This window comes from Lontra canadensis, unplaced genomic scaffold (genome assembly GCF_010015895.1).
Source record: "Lontra canadensis isolate GAN:19392208 unplaced genomic scaffold, GSC_riverotter_1.0 scaffold17, whole genome shotgun sequence".
Classification (NCBI taxonomy): domain Eukaryota; kingdom Metazoa; phylum Chordata; class Mammalia; order Carnivora; family Mustelidae; genus Lontra; species Lontra canadensis.
The window spans coordinates 2,118,654-2,143,668 of record NW_022631011.1 but is presented as its reverse complement, the minus strand read 5'-3'; the positions used below and the strand labels follow the sequence as shown (position 1 = coordinate 2,143,668).

General features: G+C 49.1%; 1 protein-coding gene across 3 annotated transcripts in view; it reads left to right on the top strand.

The window, feature by feature from the left end:
* The window catches only part of SLC14A2 (solute carrier family 14 member 2), a 178,205-nt gene extending 155,101 nt beyond the window's left edge, over positions 1–23,104 (top strand). For 2 of the 3 annotated variants that reach the window (XM_032859494.1, XM_032859495.1), the window contains exons 11-20: positions 8,307–8,429; positions 10,680–10,762; positions 11,465–11,624; positions 12,330–12,519; positions 12,880–13,008; positions 13,849–14,041; positions 17,008–17,155; positions 17,820–17,954; positions 19,037–19,086; positions 22,006–22,705. In XM_032859494.1, coding sequence (XP_032715385.1) covers positions 8,307–8,429; positions 10,680–10,762; positions 11,465–11,624; positions 12,330–12,519; positions 12,880–13,008; positions 13,849–14,041; positions 17,008–17,155; positions 17,820–17,954; positions 19,037–19,086; positions 22,006–22,206 — 1,412 coding nt within the window. In that variant the 3' untranslated portion in view covers positions 22,207–22,705. Of the gene's footprint in view, positions 1–2,774; positions 2,822–8,306; positions 8,430–10,679; positions 10,763–11,464; positions 11,625–12,329; positions 12,520–12,879; positions 13,009–13,848; positions 14,042–17,007; positions 17,156–17,819; positions 17,955–19,036; positions 19,087–22,005 lie in introns of those variants that run through there. The other variant, XM_032859496.1, reaches the window with a different exon arrangement.
* The last annotated feature ends 1,911 nt before the right edge of the window (positions 23,105–25,015 follow it).

Sequence of the window (25,015 nt, the reverse complement as noted above, 5' to 3'; positions counted from 1 at the left end):
AGAAGAGCACATTTTTATAATGGAAGTTGACTGAGAAATAGTCCTATGAGACCCTGAGTCCCCTGTTCTGACAGTGCAGGGACAAGGGCTAGAGGCCTGCTGGGAATGCTCACTCTGGCGGGGGGTGGACCAGCTGACCAGCAAGCCTCTCTCTTCCAACACTAGTTTCACTGATACTCTGGCCCTGAATCCCTACAGAGGAATGGGAAGAAGGCATCACAGAAGTGGCAAAAAGTTAATAACATGGAGATCAAATGTAGTAAGAGCATGCCACTCTTGCCTTTACAGCTTTTCCTACAGTTTGCCAAAATTCTCAACATACTTGTCCATACAAGATGCAGCCTGAGGTGCCAACATCACTCAACCATGCCTTGTCTTTGAACGGCTCTCCTCTATCACTCTCCCCTCTCAGGGAGTTCTTCTTTGGGTCAGTTTTCTAAGATCTGCCCATTTGGAAACTCAAACCTTCATGGCCTGTATTTGTGGTTACATTAAATCCATATGCCCCAGTTTGTTTGTGCTTCTTATATGAGTCCAAGATTTGTTTCCTTTGGTCATAAAGGTTGTGAGGGTCTGGGGAAAACTATAATCTAAACTAGTTAGGAGTTGGCAGTTTCAGTGAGGGTGTGATTTCTACTCAATAAACCACAGTCTCATTTGGCAACTTGAAAAGCATTCACTTTTATGTGAGTTTTTTTGTTTTGTTTTGTTTTGTTTTTTACTTGCCTGGCTTTTCACACCTCTTGCCATTCAGAGAAGATAGAAGAACCCATAGGGGACACTTCTGTCCCTAGTGAAACTAGCATTGCAAGGCCCCAAGGAGGGAGATGAGGGATTGCTGGAAAAGTGTTTGTTGCCCCCTGTAAATTGATAAATAGGGGTCCTCAGCCCCCTCATACTGCTGATCAGGCTGCTGGAACAGAAGTAAAGGACATCATAGCTCTTTGGAGAACATCTAGCCCAGCATGCACTTACTCCATCTGAACTCTGGCCAATTCTGGAGAAATCTCACCTCCCCAGTGGTCAATGCAGCCCTCCTCCTTCTATAAGACTGGTAATGTGAAGTTGAAGGGAGCCAGGAGGCTGTGAATAAAACTCATTTCTGAAGGGAATTCTGACTGAGCCTTCAAGGAAATAATCTGTAGGCATAGACCGATATCTTGGGGAGCCATTGTTATATGAGCTGAAGCCTTCAGTGAGACTCACCTGGGACAAGATTCCATCTTGATCTTCTCTCTTCCAGGACAGCATGTGCTTGCCCCACCCTTGGCGTGTATCACAGACACTCTACTTGTCTACTTTGGCTCCTGGGCTGCATATGAACTTGTGAATGGCTCCTCAGGGAGACTTATTTCCAATCTTTTCAAACTGGTTCCATGATGGCATCTTTCCTGTCACTTCCAGGGAAGATGGATGATTGGGGGCTGGACGAAACACACCGCAAGAAGTTCAGAAACCCTCAGGAAAGACCAGAGCAAGAGGGTAAGGGGCAGGGCATGCAGAACTGACCCAAGAGCTGGCCTCTGGGGAACAAGGAAAGTGTGGTTGGCAGACACCCATGCACCCTGAACTAGCAATACCAAAGTAAGGACCCTGTTCGGGGGACTGATCTCTACTCAGCTCCACCTGTCCCTGGAATGTGGGGCCCCCCTGGTTGTTTGCTTTCCTTCTTCAGAGGGACCTCTGTGATCAGGTCCCCTCTTTGGCAGTCCTGAAACACCTGGCATGGTAGGAAGGGGGCCTTTGACGTCAGTAGGGAGATTGTCTACTCAGGTGTAGCTAATTTCCTCAATGTGAGGTTTTGTTTCTAAACCTGGGTAGGCTGCCTCACACCCCATCAATGAGTGTGTGATGTGTATGTGTGCATGCATGTGTGTATGGGGGAAAGTACACAAACCTGGGATGGACTGGAGGCGGGGGAGTGATGCTTGACCCCTCATACCACAAAGCCAAACAAAACGTGTTTAGATTGGGCCCCCCTCCTCAAACTGGTCCAGCCCACCAGACCCCACAGCTCCATGAGATGTGGGAGGGTCGCCTTTCCTAATATATAGACCTCAAGTCCTTTCTGGAGTGGTTAGGTCATGCCCTTCTTGCTCGGAGAGGATCCAGTGGTGAGTCCTCAGGACCCCTGTCAGCATAAGTGAGAAGGAGGAAAGGTCTGAAAATTTCCACAGAACCAGAAAGACAACATCTAGTATCGGGCTGTGCAGAAATTTCCTTGGAGATGGCAATAGGGTTCCCCAGTCTGTGCCCTGCGTGTATAGGGAATTAAGGGAGTTTATTGAGGTTGAAAGGCAAATTGGCCCCCTGAGGAGACAACACTTAGATGGTGCTTTAAAGGCAAGTGCTGGAGTGAATTTCTAATGAGAAGAGTAACTGAAGGAGGACAGGGAAGCTCCTACTACAGGATCTCTGGCTCTGGCCCTTTAAAGGAAACCTGCTGATCAAACCAGGTGGAGGAACCATGGTAGCCAGAGCCAGTCTTCCTCAGGGAGTGTAAAAAGTATCTTCTGTGAGGAAGGCTAGAGTGAGAACAAGCTGCAGACTTTCCTCTCCCTCTTCCTCCATGATACCCTTTCTCAACTGGAAGACGTGTGCCAGGCATAGGGTCAGGGAATGCAAAGTGAACCTACAGCAAGAAGATGGGCAGGACGGCTCCAGGAAGTGAAGCGCTTTGGGATTAGGGATCAGTCCAACATCCAGAGTTGAGGACCAGAAACGCCACCTAATTGGAAAGAAGCTTCTTCCTACATCCCGATGATCTAGATTCCTCCAGCCAGCCCTGTGGATTTCCTCCAAGAAATCAGAAGGAACCCAGGTAAGAGGTCTTGTGGGGGAGACCTGAACCACAGAGCCCCCTCACTCCCCGCAGCCAACGGACCATCTGACTTTTCAGAGGAAGAGAAAAAAAAAAAAGAAAGGCTGATGTTTTTCTGTTTCTTCTGCTGCACTGTGGTGTCTGGGGAAGCTCATCCTAAAACAGGGAGCATTACTAAGAACTCCAAAGAGAATTTAGATTCTGGAAGCTTCTAGTTGGAAGAGCTCATCTTAAATATACACAGTTCTTAAATAGATACATTTTAATGTATCTTAATACATTATATCTATCTAGATCTCTATAATATCTAACCTTAAATAGATACATCTTAAATAGATACAGTTCAAAGCCCTTACTGTGTAGATAAGGAAGCCACGATTTGTCCAAGGACCTGTCCAGGTGATAAAAGAGCCTGGACAGAAGTCCAGGGGTCCTAACTTATAGCTCTGAGCTCTTCTTGCTCACCTGGTGATGGAACCAACTTAATCCATCAGCCCTCAAGTCCCGTTACCATGCTAGCTGCTTGCTGGGTGAGTCTTCACACTGTTTGTCATCCTTTCCACAACTTTGTGACCCACAACTCTGACATCAGGATGGCTCCCAAGGCAGCACCATGTGGAGTTAACCTGTGGGAGGCTAATGCAGTGAATTTGAAAACTTTCTTCCTAGGGATCATTACCTGCTGCTTTCAAGGTGGAGGTACCTGGTCCAGGCATCTTCGCCTTTCCCCTCAGGTCTTGTATCCCTTCCTCAGACATGCCAGTAGAACTAAACCATCTGAGCATCTACAAACATCTTAATCTCCTAGCTTAACAGCCTTTCTCTTTGGTGACCCTCTCTTACACAGCCAACTTGGATTACTATAGACATATTCTGTGTAGCTACAGAGAGTAGATGTTTCAGGAACATTCCAGGATATTGAAGTTATCTGATCAGAGAACGACCTTTTATGGTATGTGATCTCCTTGGATAACCTTGTGTGATATGTGATCTCATCCAAAACTGGCACCAAAGGATCTTTGATGAACTTGCTGAGAAAAGGCTATCCTATGAGGCTTGAAGGGCCAGTGGCCAGGTGTCTGCTGGAAAGCTACACCTTGGCCTTAATACACCCCTTCTCTCAAACGTGTACAGTAGCTACACCTTCCTTTAAGGCTAGAGGGTGGGAAACTTTCAAGTGTACTTTCAAGTGCTAACTCTAATTTATTAGTATTGGTTGTCTGAGCAGTGGGTTAAGGAGTCTGAGGCTGTTTGGGAACTTACTGGGAGAGACTGCTATCACTAATTAGCTATGTTTGCCATAGATAATGGAGAGAAAGGGGGCAGGGAAGAGGATGTAGGGAAAGGGAATATGGAAATATGCTACCAGAGAAGGAGCTGGTGTACAATGGCCCAGAACTTTCCTTGGCCTTTTATTGGGTGTCACAAATGTAATGATACACAAGTAGGTTTGGAGTGGGGTTTGGGGGAGGCAACTCTTTTTTGGGGAGGGATGACAAATGGGTCTTAATAGTGGGTTCCAGATGCTCCGTATGTTGGACGTTGCAAGCGGTGTATGGATGGCCTCGAACCACCTGCAGGAGACTGTAACATCTGTTCCAAATCTGAGAAAGACAACTTACAGAAAGGATTTAAGCATGAGCCAGTCCAAGTAAAGAATGATTTTCAGTAAGATGGACTAGGTCAGTTTTCTGCTTCTGAACGATGTCATACATGGTTGGTTTGTTTAGTTCCTTTCAAAGAAAATGGACTAGGTTTCAAAATTGTATTTGGCAGGTGGGACCCTCTACAAAATCTATTTTAACCCCCCGGGATTTGAACAGTTGACTATTTCTGTATGTTTGACATCAGTAGAGGCAGGAGTACAATGGGACCCAATTCTCCAGGAGCCACATTTCTGAGCAGATACTGTGCCTTGTAACTGGGCTTTCTTTCTGTGAGTCAGTGGGAAGAAAGGCTGCTGGACCCCTGCCTTTAAAAACACAGGGTGGTGGCAGTCCTCAATAGCAAGGACCATGCCCCTGAAATGGCAGTGGGAAGCCATGTGCATTGGGCTACTTAATAAGGCTCATCAGAGAAAGAGAGCCATGACTCCTACACCACACAGTCAGGCCAAGGAGTTCCTCAGCCATTAAGTCTACCCATGGGCTACCAATGACAGAGCCTTTCCAACCATGGGCCACAGCGCACTCCAAGCTGGACCCACAGAGCCCTCACTGGCCTTCTAAGGAGCCAGGTGGGCCTGGTGGGCCCTGAGTCCATGGGAGCAGGCCCCCTGGCCATAAACAACATTACCTGTTCACTGTACCATGCCACACACTGTTTTCCAGGTGTGCCATGATGTTAGGGGGAGAAAAGTTGAAGGAACCCAAGGAAGTAAGTTATTATGAACAAAATTACTCTTGGACTGTAGAACACCCAGCCCCATCTCCAAAGTGCTTAGGGATTAGTGGCCACACAGAACGGACCTTGTAATATGTAGTTCCCATAGCCCATGGAGCAAGATCTCTGTCTTCAGTGGTCTGTTTTCTTCTGTCTCATTAACTGAGTTCTCCCAGCCACTCTTGCAGGATTCCTGCGTTTCTGGTTGGTTGGTCACAGATGGCCCAGCATTGTATCACCATCTGTAAACTCCCTTTCTTTTATCTAAGTGCCACTGAAAATAATCAGCTCTTATCCTATGAACTGCAAAACCCTACTCGACTCAGCCATTACCTTTGTCAACCAATGAAAGGCTCTCACCTTTATGTCAATATTTATCAAGCATTTAACAATGACAATGAGATGTATTATTCTTAAAAATAGCTCAGACCCTGAAATAGCCAATGACTGTTGCTTATGCCATTCAGAAACTAAAGTGTGTAGTATAATTATCCCTCATTAATTTATTCAGCAAATACTTCTGAGTGCCTACAGAATACCAGGCTTATGCTGGGTGCTGGGGAAGCCAAGATAATGGGGTATAACCCGGGCTGCCAAAGGTCTCACCGTCCTGTGAAGGTGACAGACAAGAACACGTAATTGACACTTGGCACGCTAAGAGTCAGTGCAGGCAGTTGTGCACTGGGACAGCGAGCCCTCCTGCTTGCTGCGGAGGGCCATGTGCCATCTGAGGGCAGTGGCCTCACTGGAAAGGGATCTGACATGTGAGCCCTGCAAAATTATTTTCCAGAGCCTTTTGCAAGCATTATCTCATCTTCATAACCGGATGAGGAAGAAATATCCCTCCAAAATATCCACCATCATTCTGTAGATTGAGTTTGCAAGGGTTACCAACGGGAGTCTGTGTATTTCTTTCTGAGAGCCGTGCCTGGCAGTGAAAACAGCCTGCGGAAATGAGTGACTCTGGTTCCTGGTCAGAGTTACTGCCACTTTCTTTTTTCCCCACCACACCAGTGGAATATTTATTTCTAGAACATTTGACAGATGTGTTCATGATAGTCTTGAAATCGCCTTTCTCCATTAGGAAAATCCTGAGAATCTGTCCCAAAGGTAGTGGTAAACAGCTATCATCCTTGCTTTAAGTATTTTCAAAAACGGGAAATTTGTGAATTTATCTGGTGTTCTTGGTGGCACCTGTTCCCACTTTTCCTTCTCAACTCTTGGCATGTCGGGTGAGGCTGCTGTCCTCCACTTCAGTCATACCCACGGGAAAGCTGGGACCAACCCCATGTCAGACCCTCTTTGATGCCACCTCCCCAAAGAAAGACCCAAAAAAGCATTCAAGGGAAAGAAAAATACTTTTTGCTTTTGCTTTTTGTGGCTGGGACATCGACCCAAGGAACACACAGTAATATGGACCCTGCCCCCACCTTCCCGGACCCGGAGCAGGGAGCCCAATCTGGGATGCTAACAGTGATGGTCCAGAGCATGAAAGGACAGCCAGTCCTCCTGCCACCATTTCCAGAGCCTCAAATCAGGTGTCAGGAGACCTGGAAGCAAGTCCCAGCTGTGCCATGATTCCTAAGCCATGTGACTCAGTTGATTTCTCAGGACACAGGAGGTAGACTGTGATCTTGTAGTTCTGTGCAGTTCTCAGTCTAGGAGGCTAATGTCAGAATATCGCTCTGCCCAGGGATGGCTGGGGCAGCTGACACTCGGCGTGTGAGAAACGAGAAGCGACAGGCCAGCAGAGGTGCCCTTCCAGCTGGCAGAAGAGCGCTTGGGACTGGCGTTCCCTCAGAATATCCCGCCGTGTTGGACGACGCGTGCCACCCACTCAGTCCCTGTCCCCGGCACAAAACCCATCTGCAGGGCTGTCTGCGGGCAGGCTGATGTTCCAGGTGTCTCTGAAGCTCGGGATCAGGGAGCTCCTCCAGCCGAGGGAGTTACGGCCCAGTGCCACCGCACAGGCAGGATCTAGGAAGCTTCAGAAACCATTCCGAGCCTCAGTTTTCCAGTTCGTGCAGGTAGCAATGCCCAAGTGTAATTCCCATCCACGGCTCCAGGCAGCCGCTAGATCCTCGAGCTCCAGAGTACACCAGAGCCCTGAGTAGGAAGTGTTAAACCTGCGTACCTGGGGGACCACCACATACTCCAGAGGATTGACCTGGGGTGGACATGGGATCGCGCGCCACAGCGAACCACCAAGGTGACTGGATACCACCATTCTCAGGCCCTGCCTTGAGAAACCCTGTCCCGAGGGATGTGTGCCGTGCTCTCCCCACGTGTGGAGATCTGAAATAATAAAGTCCAGCAGAGAGCTTACTGTAGCTGATCACAGCCCTAGGAGGACCCTTAGCTCCATAAATGGGGGCTGCTCAAACTGTAACATGCCCTGAGGGAATCTGGTTGAAATACAAGCTCTGATTCGGTCGGCCTGGCTGGAACCTGAGACTCTGCATTGGTAACACGCTCCCAGATGAGCCTGGTGCTCCCAGCCCCGGGGCCACATCTTGAGTAGGAAGAACCTGGGTCAGCGTTTCTCAGCCCAAGGTGCATGTCAGAGCCATCTTTTAAATATGACGGGCATTTAAAAACTTGAATGTTTTTAATTGGCCTGGGATAGTGTTCGGGCATCTTTCAACACACCCAGTGGCTCTAACGTGCAGCCAGCATTGAGGACCCCCAGCACATACACTCCCTGCCCCAAACGGAGGACAGGGCACAGGCTGGACGCACAGGAGCGGCGGCCAACGAGGGTCCGCCATCCACACTGGCCAGGGCCAGCCGAGTAGGTCTTCGAGTAGTTCCCTGCTGGAGAAATAGGGCTCATCTTTCTCTTGACAGTTTCTGGGGGGAAAGGAAGTGCAAGTTTTACCAGTGGCGAGGTGGTGGGGGATGGGGAAGCTGGAGGCTTGACACAGACACAAATACGATTCCCACCTGCTGCTTCAGAGCCGCAGCTCCTGCCTTTCCAGCTCCTGCCTTTCCAGCTCCTGCCTTTCCAGCTCCTGCTTGTGACTTTTCCCCACTCTGTCTGCTTGGCTCTCAGCGGGTGCGCACCCGGGCAGGCACTAACCTGTCTTGCTCTGCCCCTGGCTAGGTGGTGGTAGGGAGCAGCCAGACACAGCAAGCCCCAAGGCCCATGAGGGCTCGGAAGCCGGGCCCCCCAAGCCCAGGAGCGTGTTCCACATCGAGTGGTCATCCATTAGGAGGAGGAGCAAAGGTGGGTGCTGCCTTCCCTTCACTCCCAGGTCCTCAATTTACTCATCTCTAGAATGGGGACAAGTAGCAGTACCTACAGTACCTACTTCCTAGGGCGTTAGGGAGAGCCACAAGAGCCAGGCTCATTCTTATCATACCCAACCCCTGACCGCCATGGCCCGGTTGGGGGGGCATGATGCTGGAACTGGGACAAGAAACCAACTCAGGAGGTCTCTAATTTGACTGCGTATTGGAATCACCTGCATCCCATCCTTGGAAACATTAATCTAATTCATCTGGGGGGGGCAGCCTGGGTGGGCATAAGGGTATTCCAAAGCTCCCCATGAGATTCTAATTTTTGCCAAACCACAAACCACCGGTCCACTTACAAGACTAGAGGTGAAATTTCTCGCCTACAGTGGTCAAGATGTCAAGGCCAAGGAAACAGCTGGAGAGCCATGGAAGGGAGGTGGCTCCCACAGGCCATGAGGGAGCCAAAATGAGCAAGGGGGGAAGCGAGGGAGGAGTCAGGGGCAGAGGAGGGACGCACGAGGAGTCCTCCCCAATCAGAGGCAAAAGTAGCCACGTGAAGAGCCAGGGCAGAGGAGGAATCTCATCCTGCCCCTTAAGTCTCAGGGAGGGGAACAGCCTCTCCCAGAGTCACACAGCCTGCAAGGGACAAGGTCAGGGAGGACCAGTGAGTCCTTTTTACAACATCCCATGCTTGCCAGAAGATGTGTTCCTGATGTTCTTGCTCCAGCTCATCTAAGCCTCCTCGTTTCTCACCAAAAGTGGCCAACCCAGAGAAACGGGCCTGGGGGTGCGAGAAAACATCATACAAGGGGAGAGGACATGGAGACATCTAAGGGACCCTCTGCCCAGGGGTTTGTATTTGTCAGAGGTCACCGGCATGGCAAGAAGAAAGTGTGGCTTTCCTCAAAAGGTTAACGGTTTTTTAGAATGCCGATTCTAGAATCCCAGGCCTAAACTCCCAGTAGGATATGTGTGAGAGCACAACTGCTTGGGACACGGGGATCTTCACACACAAGCAGCGGGTCCACTGGGACGCCACGCACACTGGCTTCAGCATCTAGAGGAATCTTTGCTCTACGCTTTCTTTCAAAGCTTCCAAAATTAATTTGTCCTGCATAGTGTAGCTTCCCAACCACACAGGTATTTGCAGCCCCTGTCTCTTCAAAAATGGGAGCGCAGTGCTGTTGATGCGTCCTTCTAGTGCGTCGGTACCGTGAAACCTCATGAACGCAGTGGGAAGGCCCAATTCCGTCTAAAAATACCAGGTGTTCAGAGCCCAGCCTGCCATCCTCACACATCACCACAAGAGGGAACCAAAGCACCAAGACCAAAACTTCCAAAGGTCTTTTAAGATGCCTAAAACCCTACTAAAATTGGTCACCTTTAAAAATAAATTATCTGGTAATAACAAAAATATGTTCATGGCAACTTTACAAGAGTTTTCTAGAATTACAAGAACATGCCAAAATCTGTTTCAAGGCATGACGTGGACATTACTTAATCCAGCCAGCATTTGCTGCTAAAATACCAGAAATTCCCAGATATACATACAAAAAAAGAGAACAGAGCAGCCTGAGGTCATCCAGTTGGAGTCATAGTCAGATTCAAACCCAGACCTTACATGGTTCAGGCAGCTTAATACTTTAGGAGTATTTCTTTCTATACTTACAAGTTTGTGCAGGAAAGAACCCTAGATTTGGGGATCACAGCCAAGGCACTATTGCCTCATCTAAAAAATAGAAGAATGACTCTGCCTACCATCATACTTGATACAAATAATTCTTCATCACTTATATTTCTCTAATCCTTACACTGATACAAATTTAATTTGTACACAAATACATCTAAATCAAGTTTTCAAATTATCTTTTTCTAAAATCCTGAAATATTTAGAATTATTATCAATGCTAATGTAATAAAAAAATCAGAGTACCAATTAAAAAAAAATAGACGGATTGAGCTAAATCAGAGGCTCCTAACTAAAGGTTAGTCAAGTCTCTGAATTCCCTAAATTCCTGTAAAATGTCCTGTTTACATGCAGATGTACATTTTTTACCCAAATGGGTTCTTGACCAGTAAAAAATCAAATGGGTCCTTCTGGCTACAAGACACAGTAGTTCTGGGCTTCCTCAAGTGGAATAGGAAATACTGAATATATCAACTCAGCTGCAAGAAATTTGCTGCTAATGTGCCAGGTTAGAGGTGTCCTAATTGATGATGTGCTTTCCTTCAACTCCAGTGTTTGGAAAAGGCGACCACCAGGAGAAACAAACCAAAGACCCTTGTCCCTATCAGTACCAGAAGCCCACGGTTGAGCTGCTGGTGAGTCACGAGTGGCCCAATTCGGGCAGGGCCCTGAGCCATGGAGCCTGCGGCAGATTAGGGAGCAGACATCTGGAAAAGATGCCCTCTGACGTAGGCAAAGTTTTTTTGAATTCGTATATCCAGAAACATTATTACCTGGAATAAAAGGGCCTGTTTTTCATAGTCTACTTTATAGAATTTCATATTCCTTTGATTTGATTTAGTTATTATCTGTCTTCCCCTAAATCTGGCATTCAAGAATTTAGGAAACAAGCTGTGCCAATTTTCAAACACAGAATCTTTACATGTTTAATTTTATGGACAGTTAAATTTTAAAGATGAGACATGCTGGTGGGGGGGGAATGATTTCTTCTGGAAAGAATGTGGTATAGGTGTAGTCATAGTTGAAAGAAAGAGCCTAAAGATCTGTGGTTAAATATCAGATCTACTGTTTGACCTTTACCTTGAAGTTCCACCCATGACCAAGCCCTCATCCACAGGATGAGGATAAATACTGTGTCTCATACTGCAGGGTTGTTGCCTGTAGTCAATGCGGTAACACGTCAGACAAAACAAAAGGTATTCCTGTCTATGGAAACACAGAGATGATTCACTAAATACCAAATGAAAACATTAGCTCAGTCCCTGAGCAAGCACAGATGAGGTTTCTAAGCGTGGGAAGCACAGGATGTGGGAGCTCCTTGTCTTGCCCCCGGACAGGATCTGGACACCATGGAGGACAGCGCTGAGATAAAGGTAGAAGCGAGCACGTCCAAGACCTCCTGGATTCAGAGCCATGTGGCTGCCAGCGGGAAGAGGGTCAGCAGAGCCCTCAGTTACATCACAGGGGAGATGAAAGAGTGCGGCGAGGGGCTTAAAGGTAAAGGTCCTGCGAGCAGAGCCCTTGACCCTGCTCCTAGAGTGTCACTTCCAACCATCCCCCCAAGCACACGGTCCTTGGTAGATTACACTGAGGGAAAGACTGTGTCTGTGGTCTTTCAGAAGGGATGAGAGTGTTGTTGCCATGACAGACACGCAGACTCTTGGGAGGTGAGGACGTGTCAGTGTGCGAGCCCTCATTTCGGAACCAAGCGGCCGTGCTCTCACACATATCCCACTGGGAGTTTAGGCCTGGGGTTCTAGAATCGGCATTCTAAAAAAAAAAAAAAAAAAAAAAAATGCCCGCCCTATGGATGACTCTCAGGAGGACTAAGTCTTCTCTCTCGCAATCCTCCCAGAGCCCAGCCCACGGGTTAGACACCCTCTGTGTAGCAAGAGCATTTTCTGATGGTCTTCTTGAAAATTCTCGTGGGGGACGGCTAGCTCAGGGTACCTTATCCCCCCACTCCTTGAAAAAACCAACGTCAAGACCACAACCAGCTGGCAATGGGTCTGAAGAGTTTCTGGGCCTCACATGCCCTCTTGGGTTCTCGGTTTAACCCCCGTGTGGCAGGGGACGGGAGGGCATGGCGCCCTGCGAACCCACCTCAGAAGCGAAACTTCCTGCACCCCCCAGCCATCCACCCAGGTCCTGCGCAGGCCCGGGGCACCCCAACCTTGACTCCCTGCCCTGGCTGCATTTCAGACAAATCCCCAGTGTTCCAGTTCCTCGACTGGGTCCTCCGGGGCACGTCCCAGGTGATGTTTGTGAACAACCCCCTCAGCGGCATCCTCTTCGTGCTTGGCCTCTTTGTCCAGAACCCCTGGTGGGCCATCTCGGGCTGCTTGGGCACTGTTGTGTCTACTTTGACAGCCCTCATCCTGAGCCAGGACAGGTAAGTTCTGGGACGCCCAGGGTCCGGGAATGAGGTCAGAGGTCGCTTCCTGCGGGGACCCCATGCCACCTTCCCATCCCCTCACTCCTGTCCTCTGAGCTCAGAAACTCCTCAGACTACGGACACTCATAACTGACAACAGTCACTCCCTCATTACTTGGTAACAGCTCCACATGGCCCAGGGGAACCCGAAGGGCTGATGTCCTCCCTTCCCATTCCCAGGGGGGCCATCCGTGGGAAGGTGTGGGCTGACGGGCCCCAGTGGAGAACAATCTGGGTCAGAAGGGAAGTCAAGGAGGCAGTACCCCTCCGGAGGCCCTGGGAAGACCCCGCTCCACCAGCCCTCCTCTGTCGCCCCAGGTCTGCCATCATGGCAGGACTCCATGGCTACAACGGAGTGCTGGTGGGGCTGTTGATGGCCGTGTTCTCAGACAAAGGCAACTATTACTGGTGGCTTCTGCTCCCCGTCATCGTGATGTCCATGTCGTGGTAAGTTTGCTCCTGGGGCTGCCAATCTTTTCACCCCAGCTCCCTGTCTGTCTAAACTCAAATTTAAGGGGGCATTGGCTTAGCTGGCATATCAGAAACATCCACTGGAAATAATGATTCATGTCATACAGTGACAGCACTGTGCTAGGTCATCTGTGGACAGTATCTCCATACCCATCATCCTTCACTCTGCTTTTTTTTAAGATGTAAAAGTGTTTCTGGTCCTACTCAGCCAGAGCACAGAGAAAGGAACCGAGGCCCATATGTAGGTGAAGAGCCATAGCACAGCCTCCTGTCAGTCTCTAGAAATCTTGTCATTCCTTCTGCTGCCCCCCACCCAGCTTTCCCCCATCCTTGGGACCCCCTGACCTGCCCAGGACAGCCTCCTATGCAGACTGAAGGAGCACTGGGCAGAGCCCTCAGAGGGCCAGGGCTCGGCTTCCCTTCACCTCCAGAAATCAGCCACGGGGCGCTCTGGCCAGGAGGCTCGGTGCTCTCAGCTGCTCTGCAAACATTTGTTGACAGAAGGAGGGGAGGATTACACTTCCATTCCCTGTCACTCCCTCACTCTCCTCATGCCTGAAAATGGAGCTGTAGGACTTTTCAAGGAGCTTCTGTGGCTCTCTGCCTTAGGTCTTCCTCCAGAAAGCCCTCTTTCTGAAGCTGAGCCTGTCCACGCTATCAGTGCACCAGGCCCAGGGAGGCCGGGGAAGACGTGCGCAGGGCGAGCCGGGCTCCGAGAATGTACCTGGCAGGCTGCTTTTCCTGGGGAAAGCGCTCCTGCTCGGCCTAGCGTCAGAGCCGGAGCTTCCTGAACAATCTCCTGTGCTTCTGCCACAGCCCCATCCTCTCCAGTGCCCTGGGCACCGTCTTCAGCAAGTGGGACCTCCCGGTCTTCACGCTGCCCTTCAACATCGCCATGACCCTGTACCTGGCGGCCACCGGCCACTACAACCTCTTCTTCCCCACGACGCTGCTGCAGCCTGCGTCCTCCACGCCCAACATCACCTGGTCAGAGGTCCAAGTGCCCTTGGTAGGTGTCGGGGAAGGCAGAAGGGCAGCATCTCTCCAAAGGGGACATTAAAGTGGCCCTTACGGGTCCTCCACAGGGAATGGCTATTAACAACCACACAGCGTGAGGGGCTCGTGTGCAGTCTCTCTTCAGCTACCAGCCTTTTCCTTCCTCTCTATAAGAGCTAACAGGACCGTTTCTGGTCCCACAGGTCCTAGCACAGAGGGAGAACTGAGGCCTGAGGTCACACAAGCCCCTGAGTGCAGAGTCAAGTTCAGCACTCTGGCCCCCTGACGATTACACCTGGCTCCTTTCCTTCTTCCTTCTCAAAAAAGTCTTTTTGATGCTTTTCTCCGGTTTTCCTCCAGCTTATGCTGTATATTTTCTTCCATCCGCCTCACTGAATCATGAAAGACACACACCTCACACGACCACCTGTGGGCGAACGACGTCTCTGTTGCCACCCTGAGTGACTTGCATTCAAGTGGTGCATTGCATTGCACGCACTTGCATTGCGGGGTGACACTGTAAAGCACAGGTGCTCCTCCACGAAGAAATGTCTAGATAGCAGAGCTTTTCACATGTTTTCAAGTATATTGTATGTAATGCTGGCCTACTGCATGTTAGCCAAGATAATTAACAAGACACGTTTTTGCTGAGGTTCACCTTGCTTTCCATTATACTAGACTACCCACCCCTCCCAGGTTGGGGGCTTGCTCTGAAACTTTCCTTTTTTTAAGATCTTATTTATTTGTCAGAGAGAGAGAGCACAAGCAGGGGAAGCAGCAGGCAGAGCAGGCAGAGGGAGGAGCAGGCTCCTGGCTGAGCAGGGAGCCCAAAGCAGGACTCGATCCCAGGACCCTGGGATCATGACCTGAGCCGAAGGCTTAACCACCAAGCCACCCAGGCATCCCTGGAACCTTCTTACTGTCATTTAACCACAAAGCCATTTGGGCTTGTTGAAAGAACTTTCAGAAATAACAATGCGTCATTTCTTAAAGCATTTCATAGTAGACGGCAGCATGCTAGAACGGCCCTGTGCTTGCACTAAGAAACGTTATATAGGAAAAGAAATAATCGCATTGGCCTCATCCTTGTTGATTTGTATGTGTGTATGTGAGGACCTTCATGAACCAGAGGTGAGAAAAGGTTGGCAATTCACTTGCTAGGCTCCTGTCTCTTGGTATTTACCCTTTCGATCAGTTTTAAAGGCACAATCGCTTTAACTAGCTATGGGGCCATGGTGCTAGAGAAGGCAAGGTGAACACATTATACATTCTTCATGCCACATTTTCAATGAAAAACATATCCAGAAATTTTGTAGAAGTGAAAAACAATTAGGGAATCTTGTACAAATACTTTAGAACCCCAAAGGTCCAGGAAAGAAAAATTCGGTCTTTGGTGGTTGCCTTTTAAGAAGTAACTCTCGGGGCACCTGGGTGGCTCAGTGGGTTAAGCTGCTGCCTTCTGTCATGATCTCAGGGTCCTGGGATCGAGCCCTGCATCGGGCTCCTTGCTCGGTGGGGAGCCTGCTTCTCTCTCTGCCTCTGCCTGCCCCTCTGCCTACTTGTGCTCTCTCTCTCTCTCTGTCAAATAAATAAATAAATAAAATCTTTTTAAAAAAAGGTAACTCTCTAGCCAATTAAATGGATTATGATAATGACTAATATGTTTTATCTTTTTGATCACTCATGAGAGCCTTGAGTGTTAAGAAGTCAAGTTAATGTCAGAAGGAGGGTCTAAAACTCCCAACAGGGTTGAAGCCCTGTGAGTTCCTCTGCTCTCTGGCCTCCGGAGAGCTCCCTGGATGGTGTCACCAGCTGGGTCTACACCCCCCGGCACCACTGGCTCTGTATTGAACTGTCCCACTTGCCATCTGCACCCACATGGCAATGCCGGAGCCCCCACCTTGTTCTCTGTTCCTGGGGTCACGGGAGATTGAGTCTGGAGAGCCCCTAGGCCGACCACAGGCTCCTGAAGTGTCTTCCTATCTCTGCACACCTCCAGGGGCAGCATCTCCCCAGAAAGCAATGGGCTGAGAGAAAAGCTGCCTCCTTCGAATATATGGGCTCCCTGGCCCAGGACTCTGCTTCTTCTCAGCTCCCAGCCCAAGCGGCTAGACAAACCCCAGTGTGCCCTGCAAGGAGGCCCTCCCCTATGTGCCCTCCAAACTCAAGGGCCTTTGGCCAACCTTCCCAACCATGGGACCCAACCCCAGTTGCTGGGGAAGGCTGCATACCCAGGATCCTTTTCTCGAACTCGAGAGCGCATGTGCAAGCACCCGCAGGCTGTGGACCCTGCCTCAGCCAGCCCCTCACCTCCCCAGACAGGCCCCACTCCCCTGAGCTACGTGGAGGCCTCACACAGCCGGTTGCTCCTCTGTCGGCCACCACTGCATTGGCTTATCAACCGGAAGAGCAGAGACCATGATACTAACCCCTCGGGGACTCTCCTGTGCATCCAGCTCCTCACCCAGGCCGGACTCACGTGACCATAGCCCAGACACCTTATTCTCAGAAACACGAACAACCATTTTTTTATAGCATATTCAACCGTCTAGTCATAATTTTAGGTTTTTTTTTTTAAGTTACAAGAGAGTTTTTAAACACCAACTTTGATCAGACATCTCTTAATTTTGTAATGGATAAGACCCTCATTTTAAGTTTCTAGTTTCTCTTCACTGGGGCTTCAGTATCTTACACCCATGTTTCTAAATATTTTAAGTTCAGTATCTTACAGTCAGGTTCTTAATATTTTAAGTTTCTCAATAAAGGAAACTTGACATCCTAAACTCCTATTGTTCTAAGAACTCAAGATTAAAAGAGAAAAGCTTGTGTTCCTTCTAGAGCTCATCTGTCTGGATACAAGTATCTTAGAAATCTATTGCAAAGTGTTGGTGTAGAGGCTTTGGCACAACTCTTTTCCAGCCAAGGTTCCAGCTGTTTCTGGTCTCACTCTACAACCCCATACGATCTTTGTCGCTGCAGCTTCTGAGAGCCATCCCTGTAGGAATTGGCCAGGTCTACGGCTGCGACAACCCCTGGACCGGAGGCATCTTCCTCATAGCACTGTTCATCTCGTCCCCTCTCATTTGCTTGCACGCTGCCATCGGCTCCACCGTGGGGATGTTAGCAGGTTAGTGTCATCACTACCCCTTAATAAAGCCATAAGGTTGTTAATATCTGGAGTCAGCTCCAAGGAAACGGTGGCACATCTTCTACACCCATCCCCTCCCACCGTCCTGTGCTGATTCCTGCCAACTTTTGCTCCTTTCATTATATCCTGTTTCCCCACCTCAGGTGCCAGTGCCTTAATACTTCTCTGAGCAAAATATTCTCCAACAAATAGAGAACAGAGAACAGAAAGTCTTTGGTGGTTAGCCATTTACACCTTAGTATAAATTTAAAGCCTAAGAGAATTTAATCAATTCCAGGCATGTTTGTGTTTTACGTCTTATCTTGATGGATGATACTCCAGTAGAGAACATTAAGATATCAGTAAAGAAGGAAAAGCCCTCTTTCTTGACAGGGGAAGAACTTCTCTGGATCGCTTAGAAACACTGCAGAGTCCTTATTCTGAAAGCTCTCTTCTACCCATAACAGCTTCACCACCAGTACTCATGTGGCCCTATAGCCATTTATTCCTTTTAGTTATTTTTTCACTGAATAAGATCTTTTTTATAAATGCCTAAGAGAGTGGCTGGTCCAGGCTTTGAGCTCTGTGTAGTTTTCAGGGCCGGCAGGTGAACCCCATGAGATGCACCCCCAAACTCAACACCGATGCCTGTCTTCTCTCATAGCCCTCACTATAGCAACGCCCTTGGACTCCATCTACTTCGGCCTGTGCGGCTTCAACAGCACGCTGGCCTGCATTGCCATAGGAGGCATGTTCTACGTCCTGACCTGGCAGACGCATGTCCTGGCCATCGCCTGCGGTAGGGACCGCCACCACCCCCCTCTGCACCTTGCACGCCCCTCCCATGCCTGTCCCTACAGGGAAAGCTGCCCTGAAAATTCTGTGGATCCTCCAAAGATAAATGGGAGGATTGTTTGCTTGGTAAAAGGGTTTTATCTAAAACTGTTTATGAATGGTTGCTTAATGATTCACCCAGTAAAAATTATTTTCATGGAACACAAGTGCTCAGCCAGTATGAAGACCGAATTTTGAGATGGTGGTTGTTTGGTTGCTGTCCGTGGGCTGTCTCTGTGATGGCTGCTCTCCTAGCTGGCGACTGAAGCTAACCAACAGAGCAACACTTCCACAAATTAATCTTTATGTATAGAATTAGGCGATTTACATCAGTTATGGTAATTAACCTTAAGCACCCAAACACTGATCATGGGATCTTCAATAATGCTTATGTTTCAGGAATGCTGCATGGTAGGGGTACTCAGTGACTCTCTAATAAAAGTCTGCTGTTGTTAATATCCTAAGGACAACTGGGATGTTTTCAGTTGAGAAACAGGCTTTAGAAGCAAAGCCCAATTCCACTGGCGCATTTTCACCTCTGACCAGCACCTGGCTCTTCCCAGCTGGCCAGCCTGGCCGTGCCCTCTGTAGGCAGAGCCCGGGAGACGAGGGAGCGGGCCTCCATGGTCTTCCTCATGCTTTCAGGATGCCGCTCCTCCCTGGAAACCCATATTCTGTTAATAACTTGTGATGAAATATTCCAGCAGGGAGTTCTGGGATCTGCATGCTTTGGCCGTAGAGTAAAATTTTCATGTACAGTTTATGCTGCTAAATGTTCCTTTGCTAGAATGCAAGGTGGTGGGACCCAAGAGAACCATAACGGCTCCATTCTGGACCTTCCTAACAAAGTTCATCTGCCGTCTTTGCTGTGCTGGCATTTGCCTGGAATTGAAGACATTTCAAAGCTGTCAAGTCACAGAATCCTAACTCAAGTTCAATTTTATTCGGAGAGATAGCATTTATGACCTCCATGGCTTGGCGGGGGGATGTGTGGACTGATCTTGAGACACCACTCGTCACTGGCCTGTTTCTTGGTTCTCTTCACAGCACTGTTCGCGGCCTACCTGGGCGCTGCCCTCGCCAACGTGCTGTCTGTGGTGAGTCGGCGTGGCCTGACAATGTGCCACAGCACTCCCCGAAGCCAGTGCAAGACCCTCCTCCAGAAGCCCTTCCCCAGCTCTGCCCTCTCATCTCAGATCACACGGCCGGCCTTGGCACCTACCACACAGAAGGAGCTGGGTCATGGAAGTTTAAATGTCTACTGTTGGTCCAGTCAGATTAGCTTTGGGCCAGGGGAGCTTCTTACAGAAGGACAATCGGATGAGCATTATCTCTTAAATCGAATTCTTTCTGTGGCCTCATCCTACAGATCTAGTTTTAAATCTTTATTATTTAATTTTTGTGTGTGTGTCTAGATCAAGTTCCCGACTAGCTTATGGGCCAGTGTATGTCTTTGTTCATCCCTTGGCAACTCAGCGCTGAGGGGGTCGTGAGGGTAGCCTTCAGGGAAGACAGGCAACCAAGCCCCAGCCTTACCTGACAGAAGCCAGAGCTGGGGGCTATGAGCACGTGCAACCGTCCAAGAAGCCCCCATTTGTCTGAGGTGTGTGCGGTGATGTCGGACTTGGGAGGAGCTGCCTGGCCAGCTCCAGCCCCCACATATCCTGGGTTAGGGCCCACAGCCTAGGGCAGAGGGCTCAGGGCTCAGCCCGCAGTCAGTGCCTCCCACTTTTGGATAAGGGTTCAAGGGCACATCTTATAAAAGCAACCAGAAAAAGTCCCAGTAGTCCTGAAAGTGGGGACGACAGTGGACATTCGAGCCACACCTGTCTGAATCCCTTCTTCACCCTTAGTGAAACCGGGCAAGTTGAACTTAGCCTAGGAAGGAATTTTCTAAGCAAGAGAATTGGCCTTCTCTGATACCATCCTAAGTCCCCTGGTGGAGTAAATCCTCCTCTGGGCCCAGCGAGTTGTGTCCGCGCCTCTCCTGCCACACTGGGCACACGGCCGTGTGACGAGTGCGGTACCCATTCTTCGTCTTCCACCTTCCGCCGGCGTGCTCCTTCCGAGCCGAGGCCGGTCGTGTTCTCATCTTCATCTCTAGCACCTACTGCACTCCCGGCACAGAACAGTGCTCAGGAAATGCTGAATGAACAAAACTCTGAGGGTGCCAGCCGCGGCCGTGGGGAGCGTGAGAGCTGGGGCTGAACAGTGCACGCACGGGTAACACGCACGTGGAGGACGGGCTCGGCGGCTCTGGGCACCCCCAGCTCTCACATCCTCTGTGTGCCTGTCCTTACACCTGAGTGTCCAGCCAGTGACCTGGTGTCATGTGCCCTCCTTGGGCAAGGTCCTAAAGGGATGTCAAACACGGGTTGTTGTTCCTGATCGCAGGCACTTACAGGATGGCTGGCCCTTTCTTCTGTGTGGTGCGGAGACGTTAGAAGTTACGCTGCTCGATTCAGGGTTTTTTTATTATTATTATTTTTTAATCGAGGTTACTTTCCGTGTGCCTATAATGCTTAAGACACTGTGCCCATCACTCTCCGAGATACGAAAAAGGGCGGGGTATTTACTCACTCTGAAGGAATTTCTAATCTCCTTGAGGAACGGGATATAAAAATGTTGAGTGACATTTCTGAGCCCCTTCAAGGCCTCCACAGACAGGAGCACTTAGGAGCTCCATTCCTCTGCTTTCTCACTGGCACGGGTATGCACGGCCTGTCTTCCACAGTGCCACCCTCTGCTCGACGGTCATGGCCACATGCTGAGGGCTATTTATGGGGTCCTTAGTAGGCACGAGGTATCAACTCTCTGAATAGACATGGTTATCCCTACTTGAGGAACTAGGTCTCAGACAATTAAAATACCTTTAACAAGGTGGTTGGAGCTGAGACGTAGATCTGGGCCTGTGGGACTCTAGACCTTCATCCTTTCCCACTGTGGGGCTTCAGGGGGTGCCTCCCAAAACACACTGTGTAGTGTGAGCAGGGCTTTGGGGACACTCATTGGGGGTGTAATTCATTATGCTTGAGTGTTCTTAAGCCACAGTCCTGGCTGCCATTGTTCTTCCCCAAGTCCCATCTAGGAGTGCCATCTTTGAACACACACATTGTAGGCACGTGGTATTACCTGAGGTCTTTACTGCTTATAATGAAGTGAGGTTGGGGATCAGGGGAACATGATTTGTTCTGCCTCATAGTTGAGTCTGCAGGCTCCTTGTCAGTGAGCTCTTCACTCAAGTGATCTCAAGGAAGATTGGGGAAGCATAGCAAAAAGGCTCAGGGCATCTGAGGAATAAAGAATAGGTCAACACCACGAGAAGGGGAGCTGGAAATGGGAGAGCCCTTGAGAAGAGAGATGGCTGCCCTCCACTTCCAGCCCCTGGGACAAGGACGTCACGTCTCTGCCTTTTTCCAAATGTCTGTTCTATCTCCCTCTGTCTCTCTGCAGTGCACACAGTCCCCAGTGACCACCCAGCACTGGTTGGTTCTCCAGTCTTTTCAGACCAGGAGCTCAGTCTGTCTTAGTTCAAATTCTCAAAAAAGGATCCAATGCCCAGGTCATCTGCCTGTGGAAGCTGCCTTTGGGTCAAGTGACTTGCTCTAGTCCAATTAGCTGTGACCAAAGAGAAAAAGATCATGAACTACAAAATGGCTGCCAAAGCCGCTCCTTCAAAGGGGCTGTGAGAGAAGGCAGACAATGGTCATTGTCCTAGAGTTGGAGGAATAGCCTGGCCAGACAGCCTAAGACAAAACAGGATTTCTACATAAAGCCATATTATAAAAGGGTTCCAGTGGCTGCATTCTGAAGAATGCTCGTCCACCTGTTGCAGTCAGGTAGAGAGCACTGACATGTGTTTACATTGGCTAAGAATTAAGTATTCTTCCTATCATTGCCTATGAATCCTCCTGTCCTATACCCAGGGCTGTAGGGAGTTGGTAAAGCCTGATGAAACAGACACAAGCATGTGATATAACCAGGCTTCTCTTGTGTGACCCCCACCCCTTGCTCAGTTTGGACTGCCGCCATGCACCTGGCCCTTCTGCCTCTCCGCGCTCACCTTCCTGCTGCTGACGACCAACAACCCGGCCATCTACAAGCTTCCGCTCAGCAAAGTCACCTACCCGGAGGCCAACCGCATCTACTACCTATCCCAGGAGAAAAACAGAAGAGCATCAACCATAACAAAGTACCAGGCCTATGATGTCTCCTAGGCTGCATTTTCCAAAACGTGTCACTGTACATTCAGCCTTCAGCAGATTGTCCGGGTCCCCAAGCTGAGGGCCATGCAACCTCCCCTTCTGTCTGTTCTGTGATTTTCCCCTCAAGCAAGCCTACACCCTATTTGTTCCCCCACATAGAGATACATGTGTATAGCCACCATTTAGGGACCTCTCAGTTCTAAGATGTACAATACTTATCAAAGATACAGTTAGTTTAGACTTCGTACCCATAGCTCACTCCAGAAGAGCTCCCTTTGATGGGACTTGCCCTCTTCTGCAAAATAAGTCACATCCTTAAAGAGAACTCATCAAGAAGGAGACAGAGATTGGTAGCATGGGCCTCCAACTCAGGCATGTCATGGAGCCATGCATGGTACCAGGGAACATGCATCAGCCTAGAAGGTGATGGGACGGTTCTGCCCCAGCTCTGCCTCTAGTGAGCTCCCACCATCTTGAGTGAGCACATCCCTGCTCTCAGCCTTGACTTCCTAGTTTCAGGATGGGGAGGGACTGTAGCTCCCACCCCAGCAGTATTGACTCTTCTCTCTCTCCCATAAACTGACAAAACCAGCATGACCATCAAGTTATTACTCTAAGTAATAGATGGAGGGCTTACCTGGAGAAGAGGCAAGAAAATGTTCATGTTCTGAGATTTGTTCCTGAGTCACGAGAAGACTTGGTGTTAGGAAATTAAATTCACTGGAAATGCCAACATGCCTTCTTCCTTTGCATAGTAGAAATATTTCTTGAAATGTCATAAGAGGAAACGTGATCTTTTTCAACATTCAAATCATGTTTTAAACAAATGTATCTTCTTTTGTAGTATTCACAGCATTCTCGTATTAAATGGTTAAGTTCGCAAGATGGTACCGGGTTTTCTTATAATGGGGCTCACCTACCGTGTCCACACATCACCCATTTGAGGAGTTTTTCATGGTCAAGCAAGTGTCTGACAAAAGGTGAGGCTAGGTTACAAATCATCAGAAGAGGGTCTGATTTGTTTGCAAAGGGAATTATACAGAAATGACGGTCATTGTTTTTTGTTTGAGTAAAAGTACGGGTTATTAACAACACACCTTACTTTTCAGGGAATAGCCTTTTAGTTTTGCATCTCCAAATTACAGATGCAGCCCCTCTTGAATGGCCAGTAACTCCTGTTACTTAGTTACTCTGGTTACAGCTTTGAGCTCCTAACCCACAGGACCCCTCTGTGGGAAGCCACGTGGCTCAGCCCTCCCACCCCTCCTCCACAGGATGGGAATAATCCTCCCCCAGCTCCTCAGTAGGACACCCTCCCCCCATCTTACTCTCAATTTAGCTTGATGGGGTGAGGACGTAAGATGCGGGAAGAAGGCAAGGGGCAGGAGACACACCCTCTATAAATGCAGCTTTAAGGAAAGAATCACATTTGATTAAAATCCATCATTTGGAAAAAGCCAGTGTCTACATTTATGTTTTCTTTCCTCTGTCTGCCCTGAGATCCCAGCCATCTTCTGCCAGCCCAAGAGCCCTGGGCTGCCTCTTTCTCTACCAGATCAAATCTAGCCATTATGACTTCTCCAGGAAAATGGAACACTTCCTGCTGGAAGCAAATCCCCCACATGGGAAAGGGGAATGAGTCACACTCCTGAGGCTACCTTGGAGTTTGTGATCACACCTTGAGGCCAAGAAGGTCTCGGGCTGTATTTTAACGACCATGGAGTTGTGGCTCTCTGAAGATCAGGCATCCAGGAATTTCTCCAGATGGCTGTTCGTGCTCACAGCTCACTCAGCTGCCCCAGAACCCTTAAGTGATGACATCAAACCATTAAAATAGCACTTTTCTGTGCATTTTCCACCCAAGTGTTATAATCTGGGTTTATGAAGAGCAGGAAACCCTCCACACACATACCATTCTGCTTAGTGACCACTTATCAATCCCTTCAGCTGTTCTAAGGATTTCAATATCCTCATGTATACAGCAACTTGGGTTGGCCCAGGATAGCAAGCAAGGTGGGAATAGACGGGATAAAAGAATTCAACCTGTGAAAACGTACGAAGGCCACAGGATTTCCAAAGTCTGCATCAGCACCTCCATTAGGCACCAACAGAGGACAGAGTTCCCAAAAAGTTCCCAGGAGTCGGCTGTTCAAGCCACTGTGTCTCTCCCGCCACATCTAAGGCTTGAAATCAGCTGCGGGGGTAGCATTTCCGCTGCAGAAGTCAGTAAACTACAACTCTGAGGATCCCCCGACCCCCAGACAGCCGGCTTAGCAGCACACCACCGCCAGGCCAGTGCAGCGGAAAGAGCCACTATAGGGCTCCAGACCAGAGGCTCAGAAAACTGGGTACTCGACTCAGCAACATCAGGTATATGCCATTTCACACACAGGAGGCATCTGCCAGGACAGCAAGCAGAGTCTCAGGCATTAAAAACAGCTCAGAAGATTGACCTGCTCTGAGTTCAGCCCTGAAAACACACCCCTTGGAAGCGTCCATACAGCACAAATCCAGGAAATATTGCAAGAGACACATGAAGCGCAGGGAGGTTGAACACCCTGGTAATGTTTGTTGTTCCTTAGGACCAAAATAGAAGAAAGTCCCCGTAACAGTCTAGAATGGAGTATTAAATGACGGGGGTGGACAAAAGAGGCAGGAGAGCCTTTAGAGTCCTCGGCTTGTATAGAAACTGACAAGTTTAAGAAATCCACAAGGAGGAACAGAAGGGTGATAAGAGCAACCACCATGAGAACAAAGTTAGAATTTTAATTTTGGGGGGCTCCTGGGTGGTTCAATGGGTTAAAGCCTCTGCCTTTGGCTC